The following is a 22006-nucleotide window of genomic DNA, read 5'->3' as shown; positions in this document are numbered from 1 at the left end:
GGCAATTATTAATGCTTGGACTAGTTCGGACGGAGTTCCCCTTCCCAAAAATTCTTGAACGTTTTCTCAAAATTTAAAATACACGAAATTAAATAATAAAAACAAAATGTTTACATGATAATATGTAGAATATATGTACAAAATTGTATATATGATATTATAATAATCAATATTTCACTTTCATAGTAAATGTTTTTAATTATTTGGGGCACAGTTCTTCTAACACCATTTGACAGGTAAGTTTTTTAGGTTATTTTAAAATTTTAAAAATATTTATTTTTTAAAAGAATATTTTTAAATTATCAAATAAAAGACATAATAACAATGACAACGAAAGTAATGATAGTGTCTCTAATACAAGCGAATTTTTTCAATAATTTCGCAGAATAGGGTTTGTTTTGCTTATGGATCAGGAATTAAAAAAAAAACATAATTTTCAAAATCAATCTGAAAATATTATTGATATAATTTTTTGTGTGAATAATCCATCTTATTGGCATGAATCTAATACAAAGAAGAAAAGACGAATCCATCCGAATATAGTAGTCAAAGTATTTTGGACATAACTTTGTATCCCACTATCACTACTTACTTATGTATTTAATAATTTTATTGTTTTTGTATTTTGCTTACGTTTGTACCTTTTTACAGATATGGATAATACATCAGATTCAGATTCGGTAAATTCTGATGAAGGTATTAGATATAAGACGAACTCAGTTCGAAGCAATCAAGATGTAAAAAAATATGATAGCATCGTTGAGGAGAACCAATCCTTTGGACCATCATTACCTTTAGATTTACATAAAAACATCTCAATAGGACCTGCTTTACCTCCCAAGCCACAGGAGAAGATAGCAGAAGTTGTAGGACCAATGCTACCTCCTCATTTACAAAAAACTAAGGAATTAGATATTGAAGAATCCAAAGTTATAGGACCTGCTCTACCTCCTCATTTGATGAAGAGCCAAGAAAGTGTAAGTCCACCTCAGACTTTGGGACCAAGTTTACCTCCTCACTTACAGAAACCTTTGCAAAATAATACATCAATTGGTCCTGCACTACCTCCCCATCTCCAAAGTAAAAATCTACCAAAAGAAACACCAGAATCAAAATGTTTTGGTCCATCTTTACCTGATCATTTAAGACAACAACTAGCACAAGTAGCTGAGTTACAATCAGAAGAAGAAGATGTGTATGGTCCTGTTCCAGTTGGTTTCAGTGGTTCCAAGGCTCACATTGAGTTGGAAGAAAGAGCCTTACAAATGAAAATTGATATGTTAAATCCCAAGGGTGAAAAAGAACCTACAAGAGAGGAATGGATGTTGGAGCTACCTGCTGCTAAAGCTACGCATTTTGGCTTAGGACCTCGGCAATTTAGAGCTAAGGAAGCACCAGATATGTCTGACAGGTAAATAATTTTTTTGAATAAAACGTGTGAACTATTTTTCCATCTGCAGAACCATCCATTTGTCTCTTTGAAGTTCTCATTACCTAAATTTTTGGCTATTTCTACAACTTTTTCTTTTAAAACTAGACCGCTGATAGGAACATTTTGGGCCCTCTTCTCAGTAAACCACTCAGCTAATTGTTCAACCCCTAAATCTTTCCAACTGGTTTTTCATTTTTGGGTTAATGTTTAATTAGTTCGTCAATTGTTAATAAAACTGTCTTGATTTTTTAAAAGTTTGCTCATCTGAGCTTGTGAAATTTCAACGTTTTTGCACTTGGATTGTTTTGTGTATTCAATAGGGAACTTGCATAAAATTTTAAATTCGAAAAAAATGTTATAAATCACAACAGTTATAATGTTATAATGTTATAATTAAATGTTATAATTTAAAACATGTATCAAAGATAAAAAGTTTTGTTTGGCTTTCGTTTGGCCCCTAAAGACGATTAAAAATTCAAATTATTCCAGTCAGGCCAAAAGCGTCGTGACATCATCCGGTTATATGTTTACATTCTTCCAACAAAGTAAACAGAATTTTAAATTAGACGTTATAAACGTCAGTAGAAAATACAGTTATGTGATGTTAGAAGTGTTTTTGATCGTTTGAACTATTCATAGAAAACTTGTACTTTTACAAAATGGTTTTATTTTCCATAGTAAACCTTCTTTCCTTTCCTTCAATAACTATATCAAACTCCAATGTCAACAAACTGGTATATATTATTACAATGACATACGATAAATGTTAATAGAATATAAATATTTTTCCTTTATTCCGTGACGAGGTATACCCAAGTAGGTGGAGGCCAATAAACTAAAGAAGAAGAAGAAGTATATACCTAATTATAACCATAAACGGAACCATATGTGTGACGTCACGGGTCGTATGAACTATTTTAAAATACACAAGACTTTAAATCTGTACTTCTAAGTTATTATGAGTTTTTGAACCGTAAAATTTTGGAAATCTCATTTTTATACAAAACTGAACATTATTATGTAATAAAAAAATGTATAAGTTCCCTATTACATTAACTGTTTCTTTTACAGTAAAATCCTTTCTCTTCAGATTTAACGATGTCATAATTCACTTGCAAACATGTAGGTGAAATCTAAATTAACTATATCGAAAAATTGATTAACACGCAATGAAGTAGATGGGCAATAGAAATTTTTAGACAAATGAAAAAGTGCTTTATACCTGTGAATGTTTTGGGGAAGGGTCGAATTGGTGCTCATAACAAAGTAATAAAGTATAATTATTACCTGACAAAACCTAATAAATCAAATATCATTTAAATTTTCAGGAAATTGTACATTCATTTACAGAATTAGAAAAAAATGTTAAATACAAAAGTTATTCGATTTTTAAATTATGATTTTTTGACATATATATCATACTAGTGACGTCATCCATCTGAGAGTGATGACGTAATCAACTATTTTTTTAAATGAGAATAGGGGTCGTGTGCTAGCTCATTTGAAAGGTTATTCAATTCTCTATTCAGTAATATAAACATTAAGATAATTATTTATACAGCGTGTCAAAAAATTTTTTTAAATTAAATTAATTGACACAAAAAGAAGAATGTATGTTATTTATTTATTTCAAAATATCTTCTACTGCTGTTAGCAAACAGTAATAAATGTTAATTGAACAAATAAACATTACTTTTCACTTAAATTCAATGTTCAAGCTGCCACCCATCTGCCTCTTGGCAGTTTAAACATTGAATTTAAGCAAAAAGCAATGTTTATTTGTGCAATAAACTTTTATTTCTGTTTTCTAACAGCAGTACAAGATATTTTGAAATAAATAAATTACATACATTCTTCTTTTTGTGTCAATTAATTTAATTAAAATTTTTTTTGACACCCTGTATACGACCCCTATTCTCATTTAAAAAAATAGCCGATTACGTCATCACGCCCAGATGGATGACGTCACTAGTATGATATATATGTCAAAAAATCATAATTTAAAAATCGAATAACTTTTGCATTTAATATTTTTTTCTAATTCTGTAAATAAAGAACTTTATACAGGGGGTCAAAATATAGTGAATAACCCTGTACATAAAATTGTCTATTAATATATTTATAATATATTATTTTTCGTGTATATTGTTTTAGGTCATCATGGACGGATACTCCTGAAGATCGATCGAAGAAGAAAGCAAAAAAAGAAACAAAAGAAGTGGATTTACAAAAAGAGGCTGAAATAAAAGAGATGAAAAGAAGGGATAAAGAGCAAGAAGCAATAGTAAAAAAGAGTAAAAGGTCCAAAGAAAGTTTAGTGGATATGCATATGAAAAAAATGAAAAAGGACAAGGTAACAAAATAGTAGCTTTTTATTAAAATTTACGTTTTTCTATATATCTACCAGTATGAATATTATGATATATTCGTAGATATTGATGTCTATTTCTACCTACAATTACAAGCTCCAAAGGTTGAATTACTACATTCCTATATTTTTGAAGTTATACTTCTTTAGACGCGATTGAGAGTAAAATTTCATAATACTGCGTGCATGCGCACACAGACAGTATGTACTTAGTTGCAATGAATTGTTCACAATTAAAAAACGGCTCCGAACTCTGGAGAGGAAACATATAAGAGGTAGAGCATTGGACTAGAGATCGAGAGGTCGCGGGTTCAAATCCCGGATGATTCACGTATTTTTTTAATTTTTGGTAGTTTTAATAAAAATTTTTTGAAAGTGTTAGGTAAGAAAGTTAGTATAATATTTAAATAAAATGCAAATATAAACAGTTAAGTATATTTATTTCGTTGAAATTATATAATAGATGTATAACTTCTTACGTGCGTACAAAGTACACACACATTCTCTTTTTTATTGTTTCTTATAATATTTATCAATTTCTTCCAGTTTTTCCAGTTTGCTCTCATTGTCCAGTCTGCCCTTTTTCTTTTTTTGTTCCCTTTGCTTCTATTATTCTAGCTTCAAAAATTGTCTGTAATTTTTTTCTTCTTTTGGTGTTCTTTAATATCCTGTTAATTATTATTATAAAAATTAGTGGACTTAAACTATTTCTTTTGTTAGTAATAATTCGTGCCATTTATTTTTTTTAGGATGACTCAGGACCAGCTGAAAGGCGCCCCTTTAGTCGTGAGGTAGATCTTCAGGTTAATCGTTTCGATGAGGCAGCAAAAAAGGCAGTACTGAAAAAAGCCCAACTTTTAGATACTCGATTTTCAGCAGGACAGTCCAAGTTTTTATAAACACAAGTTTTTCCACAGGACATTCCAAGAATGCAGTCGAAAAACAGTTTTATCTTGCATGTTGATAGATAAAAAATTGAAATAAACATAATATTTTATTTTGAAACAGCAGGAAAAACACATCTTGTACTAACATGTATGTTTTATTAAATTTTGTTCACTAAATAAATGTAAATACAGTTTTGGGATTGTATACTACCAATTCTCTTGTAGCAGTATAATTGTAAATTATACTAATCTTACCATGAGCGCCGCTAGGAATATTTTCAGGGAGGTGCATCTACAACACATACTATTAACCAATTTAAAATGTAGAGCTAATTTTTCCAGTCATCAATCGTTTCTTTGTTGTGTATAGAAAGGATTATTATAAAAAATACTTTTGATGGACGAGAGCAAAAAGAAATCACTTGGTGCAAATCAGGGTAGTGTGCCGTACGGCATCTTTCACCTCGTGGAAAAAATCGACATGGGTTCTGTTTCTACAGACCGGCTATATTTTCGAGTTGAATGCGGAAATGATATTCTAAAGAATAAAATCATCAAATTCAAAATGAATTGACTGGAGTTGTTCCGATGTTCTTAAGAGCAAAATAATATTTGGTTAAAAACAGTTATCTACACAATACATAAAAATCGCCTTTATTTGGTTACAAAAATATTTCTTATATACAATATTAAATATATTTCACTTACCTAAACACTTAATAATTCTAAAACCAAATTATTTATTTTCAAATTTGAATATGAACATTTCATGCTTTTCTTGAGACAAATTGTATGCAAATATAATAAGTTAAATAAGGTAAGTTATACATTTAATTGTCTAGCACATATGAGAGAGAACCATATACCAGTCTAGCTATACTATATGGACTCTAAATTTTGCACTAAAGTTATTAAATGCTAACAAAACTGAAAATATTTCTATAATAAGTAATTGTTTAATTTATTGTATCGTAGTTGTTTCTAAAGACAACGTTCCATCTCTTTCCGTATCTTACTTACTTCAAATAAGCTTATGTATATGTTACGGTAAGTATAATTAATTGGAAATTATTAATAATTGCCGGTTATTATTAATACAAACCAAATAGCTAGGTAAAAGTAATAAATATGCCAGAATTAATCACATCGACCGGTAATTATTAATAATTCCCGGATTAGAACGGTAAATGTGTTAAATTTTAATACCGTTAAGTGCGTAGAAGCTTGTGGAGTGTAGGGAGGTTTATTAGTCACTGCGACATACCAAAGCTAAATACGGCGCATACGCATATCACAGTGTTAGTCAAGCTGTAGTCGGCCACTGTAATACACTATTTAATGTATTAAATACATAACGATAAAGCAAGATTAAAACCATCCTTACCTCCTGGTACTTTATCCGAAATCAGAACAAGATTTAGAAGCGATAATAGCAGATCATTATAATCACGCTGACGATGGAGCAAAGCATCGTGGTGATATGCAACTCGACAGTACAACCGAAGACCGAGGATTCACAGTTAGCAAATACTGAAGAAACAGGTAACACTAAGAGCCCAATGGAACATAATGCGTGTGCGATAATTGCTGTAAATGAGGAAGACAATGCCAGTATTGGAGTTAAAGCATATGAGAGACACGAAGAAGATGGCACTGCAATCGACAAAACTTCAAAAGAAAATTCAGGAGACTCGGGATCTTGCTAAACAGTTATTTGTAAAAGAATCTGACAGAATGTTGAAGCATTCCAATGATAGATTCCCTGTTGAAAAAGTAGGTCAAAGTGTTAGAGTGCAAATTCCAGAAGTTGATAGAGCTAAGGCCGATAGCCTAAACATTATTGACATTATTATTTCTGTTATAGATAAAAAGCTATAACACTTATTTCAGTCAATGAAGCGCCTGATACTCACATAAGTCTCATTGAATGCGTTCGCAAAGATTCGAATATAGGCAGTCAAGGATTCCGCCACTGCAATTGTAGTGGCGAATGCAATTAAATACGCTGCAAACGCAAAAAATTATGCGTTCTTTGTAATTCTAAGTGCCACAAGAGCCTTTTCTATAAAAACAAGTAATTATAGTCTAGTAACTTAAAGCCTAATGCGTGTGTATGAGTTTTTTTTACTTATAAGGTGTCTATCTAAATTTACAATCAAGATTCAGTAGAAATAAACAAACCAAGACATGTTAAATGCTACTAGGATCACTTCCGAATCATAAGTTTATACATTGTAAATTATGATTCAGGAGTGCTCCTAGTAGCATTTAACGTGTCTTGGTTTGTTTATTTCTACTGCATCTTGATTGTAAATTTAAATAGTCGAGTTTTGTTATTGATAAATTCTGTTTAAGTGTTGAATGCCTGGTTGCACCAACAAAACTTAAGCTCCAGCTTGGCCCAGCTCAGTTTACAGATATGGCCGCTTTAAGTCTCACTTACGTTGCATCATAATTTTCGTTATCTATGCAATCCTCGTGACAATCCATTGTGGCAAGCTTAAAATTGATCTAAGAGAGTCAATGGTGCAACGCGTATGTTTCGTAAGCTGAGCTTTAAGGCACGGCTTAAGCTTAAGATCAGTTGTTGCAACCAGGCATAGCTAACTTTATTATCAAATTTCATAAATAAGCAATAGTGAAGCCCAAAATGCGTTTTTATTACATTAACCAGAATTGTTAGGAAAGTATTAATAATAGCCGGTAAATCTGATTATAAAGGCATTATTAATCACATTTACCAGCTGCTACGGTTACTATTAATATTTACCGGTAATTATTAATACAGAACGGATTTATCACATCAACCGTAACATATACATATAAGAATATTTACGTTTTTAACACTTCTTAAAATCACCTCTCATTAATAAATAACATGCAGATAACATTATAAATATACCTAATAATGTATACTGAAATGTTAATATCCAAAAACAAAGTAAATACGCAGTTCTATTACAATAATTTTTTGAATTTATGTCGTAGTTAGGTTGATATTCTGTGTACACCACATATGTACCTAAAATACAGAAAAAGTTTATTATATTTGTTCCGTGGTGTTCACGGAAACACATAAATAAAATAATATTAATAAAACGCAAACAACTGTCAATAATATATTTATTTATTTTTGGTCAAAAAAGGCGTGCTTTGTTTATATCTCGTAAGGGTTTGTTATTCTTTCGCCCAGCGAGGGTTTATGACACCGACCGACGCGACGCCTGCTGGGTTGTGTGAACCGTCTGGAGGCTGTGTATCGACTGAACTAGACCACAAACACTAATCTGTCATTATGTGGTTCTACCATATGGCCATACAGGCGACAATTTATTAAATCTGGCGTTTAAAAACTGAAAACATTTCTGTGGTTTTTAAGGCCGCATATGAAATGCCTCCCGAAAAAGGGTTTCTTACCTGTCGCTAAAATGGTCACATATGAATTGCCTCCCAAGCTTGAAATAAATTACATGCTTCTAATCTTTATGTGAAGGTGAGACGTTGCCACATCTTCGTCCCTTTGTAAATTTTTGGCAAAATTGGTATTTCGTTATTTAGTTTATTTTATTTTCAACCTTTATGTATTAAACATTATTCACCATAGGCGGTATTTATAAATTTCAACTAACTTATACATATACAATTAGTTTTATATCCATTATAATATATTTTATAATAACCATTATTTTTTGTTACTAATAAATTAACAAAAAATACAAAAACATAATAAGTATTTTATAGATTTATTAAAAGTAACATCACAAAAAATTTATTTGAAAATTACAAAATATTTTTCCTAAATTTATATGATACTACTTTGACAAATTCTAATCTATTTATTTTACATTCTCTTAATTCTAAAATATTTTCATTTAAAAATTTATTTTTGCTCTAATTTCCGCAACAATTTTTTTTGGTGTCGAAACAGAATTCATTTTAATGTAGATATTTATTTGAAATTGTAAAATTATATCAATAAAATTATTAATGTTAGGATGAGGGCAGTAGAAAGAAGAATCATACTTGCAATGAAAACTTTCACATGGGTTTGTGGTTCTTTGTAAAGATAAAAAGTGCTCGGCCCAAAGATGTAGAGGAAATGTTGAATTTTCAGACATGTAAACTCAGAGAATATAAACTCGTATTCAGAGAATATAAACAAACAAAAAGATTAAGGTAAAAGTACCTATTTATGGAATCATTAAGAAGAGATTAGAATCGGAATTGGAATTACCCAGAAAAGGTGGATATTAGATTGTCGGGTATCAACTTTCTTTTCTAAAAAGAAATATGTCGTACTGTTAAATATTTATGTGAAACAAATTTCGTCGGTGATTCTGCAAAAACCTCGTATATTCCGTTAAAAAATACAAATGTTAACGTAATGAAAATGCCAAGAAACCTAATTACGTTAACATAGTTACGAAATGACATTTTCATTACGTTAACATGTGTATTTTTGAAGTTATACTTCTTTAGGCGCGATTGAGAGTAAAATTTCATAATTCTGCGCGCATGCGTACACAGACAGTATGGTATAAACGTTATTGTTATGTTCTTCTTGTGGGCTTATTGTTAGAATTATAGAATTGACGACAGTTTCTTATTTAGTATTTATTGAATACAAACTCATTTATTACATACGGATTATATCTGAAGAGCCCCCTCGACCTCTCTGTCAACTGTCCATCTCCGTTGCCATCTTCACTTCACACTTCACACCATGTCACTAATGTTAAGGCAGGTTTACAAATATAAAGGTCAGTTTACAACTTAACACTACATAACATGCCCCTTTTTTTTTTAACAAAAAAACTAAACTATCCATTCAAATTAAATATACTTGCAATATTACATTGCCACATTACTATTCTGAAAATGAAAACCTTTTTGGTCTATTTACTATTCGACCACTCCTGGTACAAAATTGATTATTTACATTTTGTCTGTGTGTCCTATCTACGTTAACATTCGAATTGTTATAACTTTGAGTTGAAATTGTTGTATTGTTGTTCATATTTGGAATCTCATGCAAAGTGGAACTAGCTGCTGTACTATTTTCATGCTTAACTAACACTTCACTATCATGTCTACTAATTGTACTGGCAGGCTTTAATATGTGTTGTCTGTTCCTACGATAATGTACACCTTCAGGTGTTCTGACGACATATGATCTTGGAAAAGGACCTATTTCTATCACAGTAGCAGGTAACCACGGTGATGATGGAACCTTTTTATAAAATACATTTTCCCCAACAAACAGATTTGGTAGATTTCTTGCTGACCGATCGTGATATTCTTTTACTTTCCTTTCTTTTTCCTTCATGAATTTGCTATATTCATCTCTATCTATTGTTTTTGGTATGAGTATATTTTCACTAACTGGTAATTTCATTCTTAAATTACGTGACATTAATAACTGAGCTGGAGAATAACCACATTCTAATGTCGTATTTCTGTATTGCAATATTCCCTGATAAGGATCAGAGCCTGACTCTATACACTTGTTAAAAATATTCTTTACAGTCTGAACTGTTCTTTCTACCAAACCATTACTTTTTGGATAATAAGGACTAGAACTTTGATAAGAAATATCCCAATCTGCTAAAAATGACTGAAATTCTTTTGATGAGAATGGAGGACCATTATCAGACATTAAGATCAATGGTATTCCATGTCTCGCAAATATAGACTTCATTGTACTAATTACCTCTTTTGCTGAAGTATTATTTAAAGGTGCTATTTCAAAGTATTTGGAATAGTAGTCTACTAATAATATATATGTGACTTTACTATAATAAAAAAAATCGACACCAATTTTCTGCCAAGGCAAAGTTGGTATTTCATGTAGTAATAGTTGTTCTGGACTATTTGATTTATGATATTTAATACATGCTGGACACTGTTCAACTTTATTCTTTATATCCATTGTCATGCCTGGCCAAAAAACTACTGTACGTGCTTGTCGAACACATTTTTCATATCCTAAATGACCTTCATGAATTATTTCTAATATGACTTGACGCAATGACTCAGGAATTACTATTTGGTTTCCTTTGAAGACTAGACCATCTACAACATGTATTTCATGACTAAAATTGTAATATGGTTTAATTTCTGTTTCCAGTTTATTTTTAGAACTTGGCCAACCTTCATTATAATATGTTATTAATGATTGTAAAACTCCATCAGTTTTGGTTGCTGCCTGTATTTCCATTAATTTCTTTGAAGACACAGCTAAATTGTTAACTAATAGACTTCCATGTATACGTAACTCTTCATCTCCACTATCAGTATTATCTGGACCTTCTACTGGTGCCCTACTTAATGTATCTGCGATGAAAAGAAATTTTCCTGGAGTATAACTAACTTCCAAATCATAAAGCTGTAAGTTTAGCATCATCCTTTGCAAACGTGCTGGAACCTCAGATAATGGTTTCTTAAAAAGACTGACTAATGGTTTGTGATCTGTTTCAACTTGTACTTTTCTACCATATATATATTGTTTAAATCTAGTACATCCGAACTGGATTGCATACAACTCTTTCTCTATTTGTGCGTAATTTGACTGAGACTGTGACAAAGATTTAGATGCATATGCTATAGGTTTTTTGTTTTGTAAAATTACTGCACCAACTGCAAACTTTGAACTATCAACTGATAATGTTAAAGGTAGATTGTTATCAAAATATGCTAGTACAGGCGTTTGACTAATAGTTTCTTTAAGCGACTCAAATTCTCTTCCATGCTCTTCTGTCCAATGAAAACTAATATTTTTTTTCAATAACAACCTTAAATTCTTTGTACGCTCTGCTAAATTATCTATGTACTCACCTAAATAATTAATCATTCCCAAAAATCTTCTAATATCAGCTACACAGTTAGGAATAGCCATTTGACAAATTGCACTCACCTTACTAGAATCTGGATATATGCCTTCTGCATTAAAAATGTGACCCAAATATTTAATATCTGACAATAGAAATTTACATTTATCCATATTGAATCTTAAATTGAATTGTTTTGCCCTCTCTAGTACTAGTTCTAGTATTTTATTGTGACCTTCCAAAGTTTCACTATAAATTAGAATATCATCTATATACAAACAGACTCCTTGTATGTCTCCGACTATTTCATTCATTACTTTATGAAAAATCTCAGGAGCGCAGCTTATACCATAAGGTAATCTTGTAAATCTAAACCTTCCAAAGGGTGTATTAAATGTGCATAGCTTAGAACTCTCTAAATCTAATTGTATCATCCAAAACCCTGATTGTGCATCTAACGTTGAAAAATATTTTGCTTTTGCTAATTTTGACCTAATCTCATTAAATGTTGGTATGGGATAATGACATCTTTTTAAAGCCTTGTTTAAATTACGAGGATCCAGACAAACTCTCAAACTTTTATTATTTTTTTCGACTAAGACTATTGAATTTACCCATTCACTCGCTTCATTGACTTTTTCTATAACCCTCGTAGACAACATTCTGTTTAATTCTTCTTTTAATTTATCATGTAAAGAAAAAGGTATTCTTCTTGGCGGTTCTATTATAGGTTTAATATTTTTATCAACTTCTAAGTGACATATATTAGGTAGACAACCTAGACCAGTAAAAACTTCTTTATTTTTCTCTATGATAGACTCATGACTTACTAGACTAACTCTTTTAATTAATTTTAACTTTTGACAAGTATCTAGACCCAAAATTGTTTGACACTCCAAATTCACAACAATGAACTCAATACTTTCTAACCTATTCTCAATTTCACATAACAAATTTACTTTTCCTGCTACAGGTATCACATCGTTTGAAAAAGACTTTAAATTTATACATGTAGGTACTAGTTCTAACTTTTCTACATTAACCTCATTAAAAATTTTTATTGACATAACATTAGCTTGTGCACCTGTATCTAAATAACATAATACATTTATTTTATTGATTCTGACTACAATTGACCAATTCTGATTAATACTGTTCTGACTAATTGTTTTAATAACAAAAGATGAATCATTTCCATTATTAGATGGTTGTTCTGTATTTTCTCTTAAATTTATATTATTTACTCTTTTAGTTAAACAACATCTTGCATAATGACCTTGTTTATTACAAAAATAACAAATAGCTACTAGTGCTGGACATTTATTTCTATGGTTTTCACCACATCTTTGACAAACCTTTCTTACCACTTGGTTATTTTCATTATTCCTATCCTGATTTGCATATAAATTATTTCTTGATCTAAAATTAAAGTTCTGACTCGTTACCTGACTTTGATTGTTTGTACCATCTACGTTATACTGTTGATTATCATTTCTCCAACTTGGACCTGGGACTTCATTCCTATACCTCGGACGATTTGAATTGTGACTCTTGTAACCGTTATTTTGGTAATCATTTGGACCTGGATCATCTTTATTCTTCTCGACTTTGTATACCACTGCTTCTGAATTTTTATTTAACTGCTGTACTTGCATTTGAGTTGTTATTATATTTTGAGCAATTTGTAATACCTTTTCTGTCTTCAGATCTGCTTCTTGCAATAGTTTTTGCTTAATTGAGTGGTGTTTAGGATTTAAACCAATAATGAACATGTCACATACCAAACTTTCTTTCAAATCTCCTAATTCACATGTTAAACTCAAATTTTTTAAACTTGTCATGAAATCTTCAATGGTTTCACCATCTTTCTGTACTCTAGTAAGAAAATAATGTCTTTCTACTGTTAAATTCTTCTTCGGGTTACAATATTTTTCAAATTTTTCTACTACTTCTTTAAATGTTACTGTATCCATGTTAACCTCAAATGACTTATAAATATTTCTTGCCTCTATACCAATGTAATGTAATAATAGAGCTACCTTTCTCGCATCATTTTCTTCCTCTAAACCTGTAGCCCTCAAAAATATTTTAAAATTCATGCACCATTGTTCCCAGTTGAAAGCTAAATTTCCATCCATCGACAAAGGTTGAATTTCATTGCCTACTATGTTACTTTTTATTTTTACAAGGACAGGTTGGTTCTGCTCTGCTGCATCTTGTTCTGCCATGGTTAATCTTTTTCTCTTTGACTGCTTTTTATTAAATTTCTTAACACTGGCCACGTGTTGTTAGGTTATGTTACGACTTTTTCTTTTGACTATTGTAACGACTCTTCGATATTTTACTTAACTTTTTACTTCTGACACCATGTTATGTTCTTCTTGTGGGCTTATTGTTAGAATTATAGAATTGACGACAGTTTCTTATTTAGTATTTATTGAATACAAACTCATTTATTACATACGGATTATATCTGAAGAGCCCCCTCGACCTCTCTGTCAACTGTCCATCTCCGTTGCCATCTTCACTTCACACTTCACACCATGTCACTAATGTTAAGGCAGGTTTACAAATATAAAGGTCAGTTTACAACTTAACACTACATAACAGTTATAAGGGATCTGATTGGGTGTTAAAATCATCTGTCAATAATTGTTCAATATGGAGATTTTGGATAAACAAATTAATGTTGTGTATATTAGTTTTTATTGTTGTGATGGCAGAGAAAAATGCAAGTTTATAATATTGTAGTTACTTTTTAAATAGTTTTTAAAAGCGACAGGTACGTAATAATTGTAAATGTTTCAGTATCCTAATAAAAAATTTCATAGGTAGGACCTACGTATTTGGAAAATTTAAAAAGAACCTTCTAAAATAGTATGTAATGCTTTGATTTACATAATTTGATTAGCATCAAAATTTCTATCAATATTCACCTAATATATTGTTTTCTTACTATATGTTTTGTTGTATTCTAATATTTCTTTCAATTCTAAATAATTTCAATTCAAAATCAAAATAATTTGGTTAAATTCAGAACCGTCAAAAGTTTAATCCGTTTAGTTAGTTGATCTTCGCACATGATGACACATGGTCTCCGTGGGTAAAAGTTTAAGGTGAATGAATTTCAATACTAAATAACTGCGCTGATAAGCGGGTTCGAATCCCAATGGAAACTTTTATTTTTTTATACATTTTATGATTATAAGTTTATTATATATTTTTTTTTTCAGAAAATACGTATTTAGTTAAAAATTTTTCCTACATTGTTCAGAAATCATTTGTGGCATTTTTCAATGTGTTTGTTTGTGTGTATTTTATCCTTTTATTATTTTAATTTTTGGCATTGTTTTAATAAAAAATTTTGAGAAGTAGTAAGTATTAAAATTAGTTTAATATTTAAATAAAATATAAATAAACTGTTTAAAGTATATTAATTTCGTTGAAATCATATAATAGAAGTATAACTTCTTACGTGCGTACAAAGTACACACACATTCTTTTTTTTTACGGAGTTTCAGACAGGGCAAAAATCTAACTTCTGGAAAAAAAATCTCATACGAGGTTTTGCAGAATCACCGACGATTTTATATAAGTACACTGCATTAACAATTAGAAAAATCAAAATAGATACTACCTATTTAAATTATGATTTGGCAACATTGTGTCATTATACAGGGTTAAATAGACAAAATATCAGCCTAAATGATTAACGAAACGGAGGCATTTCGATTGTACCTGGGAGGCATTTTATGTATGAAAATATTTACCTGAAAAAGTGGGAGGCATTTCGATAACGCCGGTTTTTAAGAAGTTACATAAAGAGGGTGGCTAATCTGGTACCGTAATCTATTATGGAATTTGTGTTTCCCATGAAAAAGCCATTCATTTTATACATTCTGGTTTTGTATATTAGGAGCGAAACACGTGAATTTTAAATGACCCATATTATTTCGTTTAGAAAGGAAAGTTAATATTTAAAATTAGCAATTAAAAAAATAGTAAAATAGTAATTGAAGCGTGTCGCTACATATTTTATTATTTACGAATCTCAAGATATCTTCAAATTTTTAAATAGCATACCTATTTGGGATACAAACTACTCGTCATAAATAAGTGGGATATTGTTCACCCACCATCATTATATGGTGTATACTCTATGTTATAGGCATTAAATAAAAAGCAACAAGAAATTGTGCATATATGGGAGCGAAAAGTACTAACGAAATGGACTGCGTTTGGATCACAAGGACAAATGAATATCTGAGAGCCCAGCATACTAGGGGTAACAAGAACATAAGGACTAAGATGGATAGGACACATACAGAGGATGATAGTGGGCAGACTACCGAAAATTCTACTGTCAAGTACAATTGGAGGACGTCAGAAAAGAAGTCAACCTAGAACAAGGTGGAAAATGGATGTAGATGATCTAAAACGACCCAACGACACAAATTGGAGGATGAAAGCAATGGACAAGAATGTATGGAGGAAAATAGTCAATCAAGCCATGGGACTACTAGGTTCGACGCGCTAATTATTATGACTTTATTAGAAAAAGTCCAATTAGGTGCCAAAAAAGATGCCAAAATAACAGAAGATTAGGATAGTTGAGCCATGTTCAACGTCTAAATCGCTGAGTTGCAAGTTTCTGAAATGGGTCGGAGAGAAAGACCGTAGAAGACCTATGGTCGTTTAGACAAAACATATCAGTAAAAACTTTCACCAACCAAACAAATGAAACACCAACCAAAAGCCATAAAAAACAAACTCAAACTACATAAAAGATATAAATAATATCTTATACGCATTAAGTCCCGTATTTTTCCTAACTAGCGGTTTTATTGGGTCAATTTGACTGTCTTTGATTTAAGTTTTATGTCAGCTAATCTATTTTTATATTTCAACGATTTTTTTTTAATTTGGACCTTGTTTGGAGTGGGGGAATTTCCCGATATCTCCCCGTACCGGCACTGTACTAAATGAATACTTCCACTTCCATCATGTCGTGCTTGTCTATTAATAGGGAACTTGCATAAAATTTTAAATTCGAAAAAAATGTTATAAATCGCAATAGAACATAATTTAAAACATGTATCAAAGATAAAAAAAAGTTGTTTTTGTGTTCCGTTTGGCCCCTAAAGACGATTCTAAATTCAAATTAAAGCAACTAGCCCAAAACGTGTCGTGACGTCATCGGACTATATGTTTTTACATTCTGAACCAACAAAGTAAACAAAATTGTATATCATTTTAAATTTGACATTATAACTATTCTATGAAACTATTCATAGAAAACTTACTTTTACAAAGTGGTTTTATTTTCCATAGTAAACCTTCTCTCCTTTCCTTCAAAAGCTATATCAAACTCCAATCTCAACAAACTGGTATATATTAGGTTTGTTCTAGCATTAGTTTCACACGGTTTGAAACCATCAACGAATAGTCGACCAGCGCGAGTAGAGGGGATAGCACTGGTGACGGTATTATGTTCTCTCACTGACCAACTGTTTGCTGACGGTTTCTGACTAGTTTGACTGCTAGAACAAACCTATTATTACAATGACATACGATAAATGTCATTAGAATATAAATATTTTTCTCTTATTCCGCGACGATGAGCTGGCAAAATACACAAGTAGATGGAGAGACGAATAAACTAGAGAAGAATATACCTAAATATAAACATAACAATCTAGTAAAACTATGTGACGTCACGGGCCGTATGAACTATTTTAAATTACAGAAGATTTTAAATTTGTGTATCTAAGTTATTATGAGTTTTTGTAGCGTAAAATTTTGAAAATCTTATTTTTAAACAAAACTGAACATTATTATGTAATAAAAAAATGTGCAAGTTCCCCATTGGTAAAAGATAAGAACATAATTAATTTTTGAAAACTTACCCAGGCCATGCCAAAAAATATCAAAAATCACCAAAACCATGGCGATATTGAACACATGTTTATTGTCAGTTTTGCTAAGGAATTTCGCTAAGGCACCGACAAAACCTGAAAGGGATGTTTGTAATTAAAACGGCTCAATATGTGTATTAGTTTACCTGCCACTATCAAGTAAATAGGAATCAGTCTATTTAGAGGACAGCTGTTTAAGTTCACCCAACCAGTGATGAACATGGCGAAGAATACTGCGTACAGCATAACAAGGGAAGCATTTATTCCAGCTGCAATTAATACATTCTTCAATTTTATCCATATACCTACTCGTTTATTGTATATACATACATGTACAGAGCAAATTAAAATGGCATTAAAAAACAGCAAAAATGACAAAGCAGTAAGTCCAGACCAAATCCCAGTAGAAAGCTTAAAATGAATAAATGATGAAGACTTAGACAGGACAATATGAAAACAGGATATATTACGAAATATGGTTCCTCTTCACCTCTTGCGCTATCCCAAAAAATACAAACGCTAAATACTGCAGTGAATATAGAACAATAACATAAATAAATCATGTTGTCAAATTAGTCTTGAAAATAATACATGGTCGTATAAATAAAAAAAACTGGAAGAAGGAATAGATGATAGTCCGTTTGGATTCAGAAACGGACTAGGAACCAGAGATGCGTTATTTGCTTTTAATGTGATTGCTTACAGATGAATAGATATGAATGTGGATGTGCATGAGTGCATGTTTGTTACGGTAATTTTGAAAAAGCATTTGACAAAGTAAGCCATGAAAAATTAATCCAAATTCTAAAGATAAAGGAAACTAAGAATAATAACAAACATTTACTGGAATCAAAGAGCACAAATTCTAATAGATAGCGAACCCAGTTCAGAAATTGAAATCAGGAGAGGAGTTAGGCAGGGGTGTATTATGTCTCCATTACTATTGAATGTATACAAAAACTGAAGTATAGTCGGTTCGCTAAACTCAGAGACAACTGGCTAATGATTTTAGTAGGTAATTTTTTCGTTTTTTGCCAAAATTGGCCAAATTACTAACTATTTAGTAATTATTAACTATTTAGTAATTATTAACTATTTAGTAATTATTATTTTGCCAATTTTAACAAATTTGCAAAATCACTTGCTTAAATCACTAGCCAGTTGTGTCTGAGTTTAGCGAACAGACTATATCAGCTTTTCATCTCAACAACAAGCTAGCAAACAGAGAATTGCGAGTGTATTTTAATAACAAGCTGTTGAAACACAATAAATATCCGAAATACCTTGGGGTTACTCTAGACAGAACGCTCATATTCAGAGAACACCTGACGAAAACAGCAGCAAAATTGAAAACACGCAACAATATAATACAGAAACTCTGCGGCACTACATGGGGGTCTACAGCAACTTTAAGATCCTCTGCTCTTGGCCTGTTATACCCGGTGGCAGAATACTGTGCACCAGTGTGGCTAAATAGCAGGCATACCCATCTGGTCGACACTCAACTAAACCGTGCTATGCGTATGATAACAGGCACAATTAAGCCCACCCCTACAATGTGGCTACCTACCCTTAGTAATATAGCACCACCCAACCTACGCCGCGAACATGCATTGGTTAAAGAATATAACAAAATCAGTCGCCAGCTTCTAGTCCACAACTACATCCCAGATATTCTTGGAAACCGTCTCCGATCCAGGTTACCCCCTCGAAAATCTGCTTAAGCGCTGCAGCAATCCAACTTTGACTTAAATACCCGATGGAGAGAAGATTGGGAAAGTAAGAAAGATCCGCATTACCATAGTCTACCGGACATCATAGAAAAAACTGGCGAATTTGAACGTCCCCGTAAGATTTGGGCAGCCCTTAATCGAATTCGAACAAATTGTGGAAGATGCGCCGACTCCCTCTACAGATGGGGTAAACTTCCCTCGCCTTCTTGTGACTGCGGCGCTGCAAGACAGACGATCAGACACATTGTTCAGGACTGTCCACGCAGAGCATACACAGGCGACCCTATAGACTTTGTAATGGCAACCGAAGGGGCAATCGAATATATAAAAAAAATTGGACATCTGTTTGTGATGCATTGTATAATGCATAAATCTAAATATATTCTGTGATGTACTTAAGCCATACGCTAAATAAATAAAAAAATATTCAATGTATAGAGTGAATCCATTTTTAAAGAAGCATTACTATCTCAAAGTGAAGGAATAAGATTTATTAACAATATAAGACTCTGCTGAACAACTACAATTACTGCTAAACAAAACAAACAGTTCCTGTGAAAAATATGGACTAAAAATGAATATAAAAAACAACGTGGAATGAAGTAAACACTTCTGTTTACCATAAAAAGAATATAAAAAAGACCAAATACATGATAATAACAAAGAAAACAAATATACAAGCAAACATACATTTTGGAAATGTACCGATAGAATGTAGGATTTCAGACAATAATGATCAAACAACAGAAATAGGAGCCAGGGTAGAAATAGCAAGAAAACATTTGTAAAAATGAAACCAATTCTCTGCCACAAAGACCTTAGATTAGAACTGAGAGTAAGAGCTTTGAAATGCTACGTGTTTTCGATACTGCAATATGGACTTAAAAGCTGGACATTGAAGCAAGGACACATAAGCTATGCAGTCCTTTGAAATGTGGTGTTACAGGAGGATGCTTACAATAGCATGGACACGGAAGAAAACTAACACGGAAGTATTCCGAAAACTGGGCAAAGAATACGAAATAATAAACACAATAAAAATAAGAAAGTTACAATATCTGGGACACGTAATGAGGGGACAGTGATATGAACTGCCAAGACTGATAATACAGAGAAAGATAAGACGAGGAAGGAGTATAGGAAGAAGGAGAGTGTCTTGGTTGAAGAATTTAAGGGACTGGTTTAAATGCAGTTCTATCTTCAGAATAGCAGCAGTAGATAGAGTAAAAATAGTGATGATGATATCCAACCTCCGATTATGAGACGGCACTTTAAGAAGAAAGTAGTCGTATATCAATAAGAAAAACAAAGTTGACGTGCAGTAGGTACAAACAAAGAATCGTTCTAAAAATAAGCAGCAGTTTTGAAAATGTCTGCTTTTCAACACGTGATACAAAGCATATTATTTACGAAATAGATTCCACAATAATATACGCAGTAAAGTCATGCATTTTCTTTAAGTTGTGTACTTGGATCAACAAAAAGCACGATGACGTAATAACAGTCTTATAAGTGCGTTGCCCGTGAAACCAAACCAAACAACTTGAACGAAAATAAAAACACTTACGTGGGGGCTTTTCTTTCGCTTTTTCCAAAGGTTCATTATCTTCGCCGGCTTGCAAACTTTTTATATTCTCCGCTTTTTCCACATCGACGTCATTGCCGGAAGTAGAACTACCAGGCGTCGGGGGAGTTTGTTCACCGTCTTCCGTCATCTCTTTCCCAAGTGTTTAAGCGTCGGACATTTTTATTTTCAATAATATTTACGTTTGTGTTCCTGGCCGCCGCTTTTAGACAATGCTCAATTTGTCACCGAAAATAACTACTTGTAATGATGCCAAGACTCCCGCTTTATTTATTTTTAGTTGCTTAGAATTAGTTGCAAATATTAAGGATCAATTATCTGAATTTAGCCCAGTAAATGACCGTTTTGGAGGGTAATTCTCCTAGTCACGACGGATTTGCTTGAAATTCTGTTCTCTACTTCATTATTGGACTTAAGCCCAGGGTTGCTTTTACTTGGAGGGTGAAAGCAACCACTTCTCGGGGGTGAAAAAATATACAATCAAAATAAATCCGGAAATTGAATGTTCTATAGAGTTTTTTCGCAAGTCAATACTTTTCGAGTTGTTTGCGAGTGAAAATATTTATTTTTCAACAAAAAACCATGTTTTCAGACGGTTTTTAGCAAATAACTCAAAAAGTAAGTATTTTATATAAAAAAAAGTTTGTAGCAAGAATATGTCATCTCATGTAGTTTATCAAAAACCGAAAAAATGGTGTATTTAAGAAGTCTGTAGACATAGCAATAGCAAAGTTATAGCTCATGAAAAATACGTTCTTATTCGTCAAATTCCAAATGGAATATTTCAACGTGAAATAACCAAAAAAAGCACTTTTCGGGGAAAAGTCATCAAAACTTTTTTTAAAGTTTTTAAAAAATGCTTTGTTTTTGTTTTTTTTTATAAAAGTTTCTAACAAAAAAAAAGCGAGTTACATTCAAAATAAAGTCGGGCCCCTTTTTTTTGGTAAAAAATCGTGAAAAATCTCTACTTAATTAGCACCCTAAATGAAATTAATCGTATTGCTTTACTTTATATGTATTGTTTATATGATCTGTAAAATTGACCGGTTCGAATTTCGTATTTTTGAAAAATTTGGTCTTATATCTTACAGTACAGAAGAGTTTTTTTTTAATTTTGAATAAAACGTTTTTTCAAAATAATTTAAAAAGTATACGAAAAATCTCAAAAATTAAAAACATGTAGGTTTTGCATTTCTAAATATTTTGGTTATGTTTTGTTCTTCTGTAACAAAAAAAATTTTAAGATATGGCTGTTCAAA

The 22006-nt window shown here is 31.7% G+C and overlaps 2 protein-coding genes across 3 annotated transcripts; one reads left to right on the top strand and one right to left on the bottom strand.

Moving 5' to 3' along the window:
• LOC126879442 (GPALPP motifs-containing protein 1) lies at window positions 1-4882 on the top strand. 2 transcript variants are annotated; one of them, XM_050642456.1, is made up of 4 exons: window positions 1-236; window positions 652-1411; window positions 3587-3785; window positions 4550-4882. In XM_050642456.1, exons 2-4 carry the CDS (start codon window positions 654-656, stop codon window positions 4697-4699), a joined length of 1107 nt encoding a protein of 368 aa, XP_050498413.1. In that variant the 5' UTR covers window positions 1-236; window positions 652-653; the 3' UTR covers window positions 4700-4882. The 2 variants fall into 2 exon arrangements, with proteins under 2 accessions (XP_050498413.1, XP_050498414.1); XM_050642457.1 differs by lacking the exon at window positions 1-236 and adding an exon at window positions 342-596.
• A 443-nt stretch (window positions 4883-5325) lies between these two features.
• On the bottom strand, window positions 5326-20977 carry LOC126879448 (transmembrane protein 272-like). The gene is made up of 4 exons (XM_050642463.1): window positions 20730-20977; window positions 17576-17698; window positions 17421-17525; window positions 5326-7709 (listed from the first exon to the last, which is right to left on the bottom strand). The coding sequence occupies exons 1-4, from the start codon at window positions 20875-20877 to the stop codon at window positions 7528-7530; spliced, it is 558 nt and encodes a 185-aa protein (XP_050498420.1). The 5' UTR covers window positions 20878-20977; the 3' UTR covers window positions 5326-7527.
• Window positions 20978-22006: the final 1029 nt, after the last annotated feature.

The sequence above is a fragment of the Diabrotica virgifera genome, chromosome 2 (genome assembly GCF_917563875.1).
Source record: "Diabrotica virgifera virgifera chromosome 2, PGI_DIABVI_V3a".
Classification (NCBI taxonomy): domain Eukaryota; kingdom Metazoa; phylum Arthropoda; class Insecta; order Coleoptera; family Chrysomelidae; genus Diabrotica; species Diabrotica virgifera.
This window is presented reverse-complemented; position numbering and strand designations above follow the sequence as displayed.